General features: G+C 65.5%; 1 protein-coding gene across 1 annotated transcript; it reads right to left on the bottom strand.

The window, feature by feature from the left end:
• Positions 1 to 686: 686 nt before the first annotated feature.
• Positions 687 to 9,589, bottom strand: KLHL21 (kelch like family member 21). The gene is made up of 4 exons (XM_028511547.2): positions 8,468 to 9,589; positions 5,717 to 6,122; positions 2,419 to 2,491; positions 687 to 1,392 (listed from the first exon to the last, which is right to left on the bottom strand). The coding sequence occupies exons 1-4, from the start codon at positions 9,486 to 9,488 to the stop codon at positions 1,099 to 1,101; spliced, it is 1,794 nt and encodes a 597-aa protein (XP_028367348.1). The 5' UTR covers positions 9,489 to 9,589; the 3' UTR covers positions 687 to 1,098.
• Positions 9,590 to 10,290: the final 701 nt, after the last annotated feature.

Genomic DNA, 10,290 nt, shown 5'->3' on the forward strand with positions numbered 1-10,290 from the left:
GACCACCCAATGCCAAACCCACTCCCACTCCCAGAGAAAAGGGCCCCCCGCACTGCGGGGCTCCCTGGGTGCTCCCGGAGCCCCGCCCCCAGCCCGCAGGCCTCTGCACCACATCCCCGATCACACCGGACCCTGCTTCCGAGCCCCCTTCACTCAAAGAGTAAAGGCCAAACTGAGATTCGAAACCTGGAACCAACCCCAAGGCCGCACTGCCCGGGGCCTGCTGCCCCCAGAGGAGGTGGGGTTCTGGACTGCCGGCCCGCAAGGGCGCCTGCAGCTGTCTGCCTGGCCAGGCTTCAAGGGTGAGCTCCCGGGGCCTCCCGGGAAGGAGCGGGCTGCGACCTTGCACCTGCAGGCTCTCGCCCTCTCACACCCCGACGAGTCCGGAGGGGTCCCGCAGGGGCCAAGTGCAGCATGACCACAGACCAGCTGGTGGGGGGTGGGCACGGACGGCCAGTGCCTGCCTCAGCCCAGGTCCCCTGTGGACAGCACACACTTGGCAGATCCCTTTGGCCCCCCCCCCCCCCGCCCCGAGGTCCCACCGCCCTGAGCCCCTGGGTCTGAGCTCCTCCCCTGCTGGAAGCCCACCCCTGCGAGGGGTGTTTTGGTGTGTGAACCCCTTCATCTGGGGAGGCCGTTTGCTAGGATACCCCACACTGGACGTGAAGTCTGGGACCCCACCACAGCCATGGCCATTCTCGGGCTCTCCAGGGAGGACCTGTCCCCCTCCGCTCACGCCCCAAGTGGGGTTCTCCTCTCCCCAGGTGGGAGCCAGTCAGTCGGTGCTGGGAGACAGATGACTGGGTGTGTGTGTGTGTGTGTGGGGGGGGGGTGACCTGTTGGAGCCAGAGCCACGTGCAGGCAGCGAGACAGCTCTTCCTGGACCGAGGGAGGGGCGCCCCGGCCCCCCAGCAGCTGTGACTTAGGTTCTAGGCGCACGAAACGACCCGGGCGCCGGAGCCCGAGGCTCCCTCAGCAGCCCGACAGCCCCCGTTCCGCCGGGTGAGCCCGACCTGTCCTTGGGCACGAAGGCGGGGGTCGCCGCCCCCCGAGGTGCCGGGTTACCTGCACCGAGGCCCTCCCCGGGCCAGGCCAGGGCTAGTGCAGCTCCTGGGGGTTCTGGGGCGGCCGGGGCTGGCCCAGGTCCATGTCAACGGTGCCGCTGTCCAGCGAGAAGCCGCGCCCACCCGAGGGCGTCTGGGGCATGAACTGGCGGAAGATGCTGACGCTCCCGTGCCAGAAGGTGGGCTCCGGGAGCCGGCCCACCACGCTCCACGCCCGCGTCTCAGGGTCGTAGGCCTCCACCACGTCCGAGAGTTCAAACGTGTTGTCGTAGCCCCCCGAAACGTACAGCTTCCCTCCGAGGACGGCCAGGCTGCCCCCCACGTGCACCTGTGGGCCAAGGGGGACAGGTGAGTGGTGGCCGGCAGCCAGGGTGTGGCAGAGCTGCTGCAGCCCCTCTCCATGGGGAGGGTGCCCGCGGCCCCTGGGCGAGGCGGCCTCACCACCGCTGGCCTTGGCGCCGGCCAGGAGCCGTGTTCCGCACACGCCCCGGGCCGGCCGACGCCCTCGCTACACCCCCACCCATGAACACGGGCCCCACGCCTAGTCCCCATGGTGGTGAGGGGGCTACAGGGGCACCGAGTCTCCCTGTGAGCGTCCCTGGCCCTTTAAGGCAGGCACGACTGTCCTCCCTACCTTCATGATAGGAGAATGGAGCCTTGTGCCGCGAGGGTCACAGAGCTGGGACCTGACCCAAAGCCTGGGCTCCGAGCCACAGGGCTGGACCACCCCCACCTTTTTCAGACTTGCTGTAACGAGTGTGTGTAGCTCGTGTGTGTGTGGGGAAAGCACAACATTACATGTATGAAGTGTAAAGATGCTAAGCTGTGATGCTGTGACTTCTGACACTGGCCATGGAGCAGGTTTGGAAATTTTAAGGAAGACTGGTGGGGGGGAGGGGGAGAAAAGAAAAAAAAAATAAAGATGGTGGTGCATGTAGGTGGAGCCGGGGCTAAGGGGATCGCCCACGTGGCCAGCCACTGCCCAGGCTTCCTGGTCCCCTGACACCGTCCAGCTCCGCCCCCCTCTCCTCATCAGGCAGACAGAGGGCGAGACCCCCGATCCGGCAACAGCGGCGGTCTGGGTGTCCTGCTCAGAGCACACAGCAGGTGCTCAATAAATGCTCTGTTCCCAAGAGCAGCCCCCGGAGAGCTCTCTGTGTGACCTCGGCCGCCTGTCCACCCGCACCAGCCACCCCGGGCTGAGGACTCGTTCTACCGACGCACCAGGCACTCCCGCTCCAGGGCCTTTGTGTGTGGGTGCACCCCCCCCCCATCTGCCCCCGCTGCGACACACTCTTCCCCAGCACGCTACCCGCCTCGCGGCGGCTCGTGCCCCCCACACGCGCCCGTTCACCTGATTCATAGACGGGATCTTGTCCCACTCGTTCCTCGTGGGGCTGTACACGTCCACCTCAGCCGAGTCGTCCCTGGGGGGCGGGGGGGCGGGGGGGGGGTCAGAGCGAGAGCGCTGAAGGGGTCAGAGGGCGTACTCCGGGTGCCATGCACCGGACAGGGGGATCCCTCCAGGCTCGTCGTCTTTGGTGCCGCCCGACAGCCCAGCGCCCAGTGGGACCCCACCCCCGATTCTAGGCCCCGCACCTACCTCTGGCCTGGCTCCCTACACTCAGAGAGCCCAGTCTCAAGGTGCTTAACCCTTTCCCTGCTGCCCAGCCCCCCTCTCTCTGCGGCCACACTGGCTGCAGATCCAGAAGGCACCAGGGTCCTTCCCACCCGTCTCCTGCTCAGCCTTTCGCCTTGGACTTGGCCCCCTGTGCCAGACAGCCTTTCAGAGCTGACCAGACCGGGCCAGCTTCCCGCAACCATTGCACAGTGCCCCAGACTGATCCTACGCCTCTGCCTGTACCCCCACTGTCAGCCCCCCAACCCCACCCCGTCCACTGCTGCGTCCTTGGCAGGGTAACGGCGGCTACAGGAAGGAAGGTGCCCCCACACGGCTCTTCCCCTGGGGCCGACCCTGTCTGCAGGGTCCCGGTCCCTGCGACCACAGGCTCCGAGGCACAGCCTTGAAAAGCAAGGGCGCTCCCCCGAGACAGAAGTAATGATCGCGCACCAGGGCTCAGCAAGAGGGCCCGAGAGGAAACATCTGGGGCGCTCTCTAGGGACAAGAGCAGCCACGGGCACCCCCAAACAAGCCTTATGTAAGGAGTGCAGAAATCTGAATCTCACACAACTTCTCACAAGTCACAGGACAGCACTCTTGCTTTGACTTCTCCCTCCAATCACGTCACCACGTCAAGGCCCACGCTGTGATGAATACGGCCAGAAGCCAGTGGGTCAGCCGCCCGCCCCAAGCAGAGGCGGAACAAACTGCCACCAGACATGCCAGGCTGGTGGCCAGTGTGGCCAACCCATCCCTCTGCAGGGGCCTTACATGGGGACCAGGGTGGACAAGGCTGGGGGAGGAGGGCACAGCTGCTCCCAGGACAGAAGCAGGGCCGGGGTGCGGGAGGACACCTTCCCGACGGGAGCGGCCCCACGGGTGGCGGTCCAGGCAGGGGGCTCTGTGGGCCAGCAGGCGCCAGCGAGCACGCGCACGGCGGTGCTGGGACGAACGCAGAAGCGCATCGGACACAGGCATTCCCTGCACTCGAGGGAGGCAGGGCTGGGCCTGCACTGGCCACCAGGGGACAAACGGGGGTGGGGGCGGTGGGGGGGGGGGGCTTTCTTTCCTGACTGCGCACACGCTCAGCTGAGCGGGGAGAGGAGCAGAGCTGAGCCCACCTCCCCTGGCCCCCCACAGTTTAGGGAAACCCTTACGAAGGCTAAGGATGGGTGCGGGGGGCACCCTAATGCTTCCACGTGGACTGGCTTAGCAACGACAAATGACCGAGACCAGGAGGCCCTGGGGCCTCAGGACGGCAGACCGGCCCTTGGGCACACCTGGCTCCGGGACCACAGGGAGGAAGGACATTCTCAAAGACACTGGGACCTGGCCAAGGGGCTTGGCACTCCGAAGGGCTGTATTTATAGCTGTCCCCACCCCCGCCCTGAAGATAGCTACCAGGACTCGGGGCAGGAGAGCTGGGGGAAGGGTCGGATGACGTCTGTGACAGGACCAGGGGCTTGGAGCAGACCACACGCAGTTCCTGGCCTGCGGTGATGCCTGGCCCCTCGGCCACGTGCAAGCGACACCACCTCTGTCTGAAGGTGCCCCCCAGAAAGCCTGGAAGGGAGAGGGGAGGGAAAGCTCGGATGGTGGGGGTTCAGGGGTGCTGAGAAGCAAAGTGCACCCTTCTTCTGAGGCTCCCAATTCAAAGCCCCAGACCGGAAGGGGGCAGAGGGGAGTACTGTTCATCCCTTCCCCTCCCCTCCCCGCCCCTCCTGGGCTGTGCCTTAGGCAGGCTCTGGGCAGGGGAGAAGAGCAGCAGGTGGGCATGGCAGGTGGGGGCTCCTGGCTCCCCGATGCCCATGGGCCAGCCAGGAGGCGGCATGTGGCTCTGACTGGGCAGATGCTTGGTGACCCTGCGGCTGCCCACCTCCGCTCCACGCTGCCAGGGCCGCAGCCTGCCCAGGGAGGTGGTCACGCAGTGACACCACACAGCAACCTGGGTGGCTGTCCTCCCTTCAAACCTCAGACCACCCCTTGGAGCCCGTGGCTGGAAGTCCCCTACCCGCCTCGGCCCGTTCTGCCGTCCGTGAAATAGGGACGATAGTCAGGGAGGCCAGCGACGGAAATGCCCGGCAAGCAGGAGATACAGCCTTTGGCCCGTCCAGGCCCCAGTGCAAGCCGGCTACTGTCATCACCCCGCAGGGGCCTGCTCAGCACCAGCTCCCCCCTGCCCCCCGGTCCAGAGTGGCCGGGGGACCTGGGACTACGGCATGTGTGGGCAGGACGCACGGGCCCTCTCGGGGCCAGGCCAGGCGGGGAGGGAAGGGACACACCAGTGCAGCTTCAAACAGGGCGGGTGGGGCTGATCCAGCCTCTTGGCCTCTCGTGCCCGGAGGCAGGGCCCCCAGCCCCCGGCCTGAGTGGGGTGGGCACTCTGTGAGGGGAGCAAGGGGTCCCCCTGCCGCAGCCGCACCTCACCCAAAGGCCTGAGTGTCCAGAAAAGGTCTCTCCTGGTCTTTTCCAGGCTCAGAGCCCCGGAGAGAGGACCGGGTCCTGTTCAACAACAAAGGCCACGTGCGAGCCGCCAGCGCCGCAGGGGGCCCTCCAGGTGTGAGTCCAGCCGAAGGGGCACGTTCTACTTAGCATCTAGGGAAGTTCTTGGAAAGGACCTGACCCCACCACACCCCGGATCCCCAAATTAAGAAAGCCTAGAAGCCCCTGGCTGGCGTAGCTCAGTGGATTGAGCGCAGGCTGTGAACCAAAGCATCGCAGGTTCGATTCCCAGTCAGGGCACATGCTTGCGTTGCAGGCCATAACCCCCAGCAACCGCACATTGATGTCTGTCTGTCTGTCTGTCTCTCTTTCCCCCTCCCTTCCCTCTCTAAAAGTGAATAAATTAAAAAAGAAAACCCAGAAGCCCATGGAAAGCGCCCTGAGAACTAGCAGGACAGAGGCCACAGGCCACGAAGACCCAGGCGGGCCACAGGCCCCTTGTCCGTGGAGGGAAGAACAGGGCTGGTGCGCCTGGCACGGGGGCCTGGTCAGAGAGATCGCGCGGGGGCCGTGGCCCACGGGGACTCACCTGATGAAGTACATGAGTCCGTTCAGAGTCACCGTCTTGGGGGCGAAGGACCAGGGCGGGAGCTGGCCGCAGTCCACCAGCGACCAGAGGTCGGTGTCTGGGTGGTAGCACTGCATCACCATGGTCTCCTTGCCGGCCAGCGAGCCGACGGCGTAGAGCCGGCCGCGGCAGGCGGTGGTGGAGCAGTTGTCCATGGGGTAGGTCATGGGCTGCAGGGCCTCCCAGGAGTCGGTGGTGTGGTCGTAGCGCTCCGTGCTGTCCGCGGCCACCACGTACAGCAGCCCGTCCAGCACCGAGGAGCTGTGGTACTCGCGGGCCTTCAGCATGGGCGCCACCTCCGTCCACTCGTTCACGCTCGAGTTGTACCTCCACACGCAGTCGTACAGCCTGGAGCCGTCGGACCCGCCTGCCGGGGCGCGCACAGCGCGAGCGTCAGCCCGTGCCAGCCGGGGCGGGTTGCCGGCCCACGCTTCCCCCTGAACTTCCCAGAGGGCACCTCCAGGGGAGGGCGGACCTCCCGGGGCCTGCGTGGAAACACCCGCCCTCTCTCCCCGATGCCCAGGCCAGGGGCTCGGTGCCGGGGCTAAGGCAAGGCAGACGCCCCCCTGCCACGCTCCATGCCATGATAACACCTCCACGTCAGTCCCGACTCGGTTGGCTGGAGCGTCTTCCCACCAACCAAAAGGTTGAGAGTCTGATCCCCCCCCTCAGGGCACAGGCCTGGGTTGTAGGTTTGGTCCCCGAGCCGTGGGAGTGCGAGAGGCCCCCCACACGCCGTCGAGCGCCCGAACCAGGCCGGGACCTCGGGTCTTAGAGTCAGTTCTCCGGGGCACTCCGAGCACGGGAGTGGGATGCACACAGCCTTGTCCACCAAACCCCAGGCTTCTCGGCCATCCCCTGAGCCAGGCCGTGCCAGGAACAGCTGAGAAGAAGTGTACTTCGCACTGCAAGCGAGACCCAACCCAGAAGGTGCTGCCCCCCTGCCCCCGGTGGACTTCTGGGCTCTACTTCTTGATTTAGGTGCAGGTTATCCACGTGTCCTGTCTGGGAAAACTCACCAAGTTGTACAAATACGGCACAGAGCAAAACCAGTGGTCCACTTTCAAGTACGATGAATGGATAACAATACAAAGGTAAACTGTTTTGTGTACTCGTAACTGTAAATCTACCTTGGCCCACCCCTGTATACTCACTCTTCTGTCCATGTTTCAAAAAAGAACTAAAAAAAAAAAATCAAAGCCTAATGGTTTGGACTGTGATTGTGAGTTTAACCAGTCTGCCAGGGAGCTTGAACCCTGTCACCCCGTGAAGGGTCCCCAGGACCCCGGGGTTGCATTCCCTGCTCCGAGGATGGCGCCACAGCGAAGCCGAGAGGACATTCCATTCCATCCCATCCGGCTCACGGCCCTGAGCTTTTTAAAGGGAGAACGCCAGTTGGGTGAAGTCTGCGCTGCGGGCCTGCTTCCTTCTACGGGAGAACCGGGTCCGGGGCAGCTGAGACCCTGCTCTCCCCGGCGACATTCCCTACGGGCAGCTGTTTGGAACGGCCCAGCCACCTGTCTAAACCCATTAGCTGCTCGGCTGAGGCATTTATGGAAGCGTGCGCCGAGCTGGGGCCAGAGCGACCAGTTTGGGAAGGGAATTCCTTGGCCAGACTTGGGGGCAGGGGCATGGTTCCCCAACAACACGGGGCCGACCTCAGATTGCAAAGGGGCTGGTTCTGGGACGTGCCAGCAGCGGCTGGACCTGGAGCCCTCGGCCCAGGGAGCTCCGGCCACAGAGTGAAGCATGTCCTTAGGCTGGGATGCCTCCCACTTGTCAGCTCCGAGTCCCTGGGGAACAGGGGAGCGAATCTCAGATCTGGCTTTCTCCCGGATGTGCCAGGAGGGGGGCCCAGCCCCTAGGCTCCCCGGTCTGATAACAGCCCCGCGCAGGGCCCCGAATGCACACTCCACACTCAGTAGGCCTTCTTTCCTTATATAGCCGCCACAGGGAACGCCCCGTCTCACCCCACAGAAGCTGGCAGCCTCCTGTCTGCACCAGGATTTATCCTTAATAAAAAATGTGGGAGAAGCCCAGAACTGGGGCGGGCTGGGGCCCGCCCAGCATGACTCGGCAGTGTTTTGGGGTTTGAGCCAAGTAACTGGAAGAAAACCTCCTAAACATGTGACTATGTTTACAGTCGCTGGGAAGGGAGCAGCCTAAACACCATGTGACTCACAGCTTGCATCCCAAGTGCAAGCCCAAGGGAACCTAGTCAGTGGTGACACAAGTCGGGCGTCTGGAGGCCCCGGTGGCTCAGCTGGGAGAAGTCCCCGGGAGGGGAGAAAGGATGTGTCACAGGGCGTAACCCCCAGGCCCGACGCTAGATCTCTTAGGGATAAAAAGAAAGCACCCTTTGTGCAGGGTGAATGTCCCAGTATCTTCCAACCACAGGGCGGGGGGAGTGGCGCCTCCCTGGAAGGAGTGGACTACCCAGGCATGCCCCGCAGCTCGTGAAAGAAACCCACAGGCGGCTCTTCTTCTAGGTCCCAAGTATCGACCCTAGAACCTTACCCACCGGCCAGCTTGAGGGAAAGGGAAGTGACCGCTGGTACTCAGATGCTGTCTCAGACTCGGCATTCTGTGGGTTTCTGGGTAAGGTGGACATGTTCCCTCCCGCAGGGGTGCAGAAAGCCAACCCCAGAAACCCCTGCCTGGGGGTGAGGGTGGGGGTGGCCGGCCCAGGTTCCTCCCGACGAGTCCACTCACCCGTCACGTAAATGTCGTTGCCAAGCGCTACGATGCTGTAGCCCCCGCCCAGGTGGTCAGGAAACTCGGCCAGGTAGCGCCATTGGCCCGTCTGCGGGTTATAGCAGTCGACGGTGACCAACTCGTCGCAGTCCTGGTCGCAGCCGCCCACGAGCACGAGGATCTCAGCGAGGCCGGTAGAAGGACGCGGGCGCATTCGGGGACAGGGCCCGCGGTCGTGGCGGTCGTAGCGCGCCGCCTGGAAGTCGCGCGCCTCGCGCAGGAGGCGAAGACAGGGAGGGCAGCGCGCCACCAGCGGCTCGGCCTCGACGTGCGCCAGCAGATAGAAGCGGCGCACGAAGGGGAGGCGCACGGCCTCGAGCAGCTGCGGCCAGTGAGCCGCGCGGCGCGGCGGGTCGGCGCGCACCCAGCGCAGCGCCAGCTGGTAGGCGGCCTCCTCCTTGGGCACGCACAATCCGTCGTCGCGCAGGTAGCGCAGCAGGCGCGCCAGCGGCAGGCGTTCCAGCTGCTCGGCGCCCAACTCGCCCACGTGGCGCAGAATGAAGCGCTGTGCCGCGTTCGCCAGCCCGGAGCAGCTGAAGGCCTCGGCGAAGTCCTGCATGTCCAGGCAGTTGGCCAGGTCTAGCTGCTGCTGCAGGAAGGCGCCGCACGCCTCCTTCACCGCCGGGAACTGCAGCAAGTCGGCGGCGCGCAGCAGCGGCTCGGCGTTGTCGCCGCTCACGGCCACGCGGCCGGTGTAGCTGAAGTCCAGCAGTAGCTGCAGCATGTCTGGCGGCACGCCGTGTAGGCGCACCCGCTCGGCACGGCTCTCGCGCAGCTGCCCGGCGAACATGGCGCGGAAGTAGGGGCTGGCGGCGGCCAGCACAGCTCGGTGCGCCGGGAAGTCGCGCCCGCCCGCCGCCTCCAGGGTCACGTCCAGGAACTTGCGCTCGGCGCGGAGCTGGCTCAGGCCGCGCAGCAGGCTCAGCGCGTGCGCAGGGTCCGAGAAGGGCAACACGGCCAGAGGCGCCGGCCGCTCCATGGCGCCTTCGCTGCGGGGCGCGGGGCAGGGAAGCGTTGGACCGGGAAAAGCCGCGGCCGGGGCCAGCGGGAGAGACGCGTCGCGCCCGGCGCAGCCGCTATAAATACTGCCGAGCGCCGCGGCCTCCTAGAGGCCGGCTGGGGGTGGGGCGCCGCCGGCACCGCCCACTTAACCACTCCGGGCCCGGCGCCACCGCCCGGCGGAGCGCGCCGCTCCATCACCCCTCGCGCGCCCGCCCCACGCTCGCGGCTGAGTCACCGCCGCCCTCGCCCGCTCCCTCCCGCCGCTCTTCCGGGGCTTCCTGCGGCCTCCCGCAGAAGCCCGGGCTGGGACGCTGGGTGACAAGTGTTCTAAGGGGAGGCCCTACCGCGCGCCTGGATCCGAGGCCTTCGGGGCCTGCCCACGACCTACCCGGACCCAGCTGCTGAACAAAACCGGGCGGGGGCGAGCGCGGCGCCCGAAAGGGTAGTCACCCCTTTCGCGCCAGATTTCCTAACTGCGTCCGCACCGCCTCCCCCCCCACCCCCCCCCCCCCCCCCCCCCCCCCCCCCCCCCCCCCCGCCTCCCCGGCCCCGCGCCCAACCCCTACGGTTGCTCCGTACAACGGCTTTTTGTTGTTGTTTCGCTAGTTTTAAGGGATGCTAATTAACCCCATCACTGGCAAGTTTTCAAACAGGATCTTTGCAATTCAGGACCAACGTATGAGCAAGTATAAAGGTTTTAAGTGACCCCCCCGCCCGCCCGCCCCGCGCTCATTTATAAGTGATAGGGGCCAGGGGCCAGGAATCCGTTCCTCTGTGTT

The sequence above is a fragment of the Phyllostomus discolor genome, chromosome 5 (genome assembly GCF_004126475.2).
Source record: "Phyllostomus discolor isolate MPI-MPIP mPhyDis1 chromosome 5, mPhyDis1.pri.v3, whole genome shotgun sequence".
NCBI classification, from domain to species: Eukaryota; Metazoa; Chordata; class Mammalia; order Chiroptera; family Phyllostomidae; genus Phyllostomus; species Phyllostomus discolor.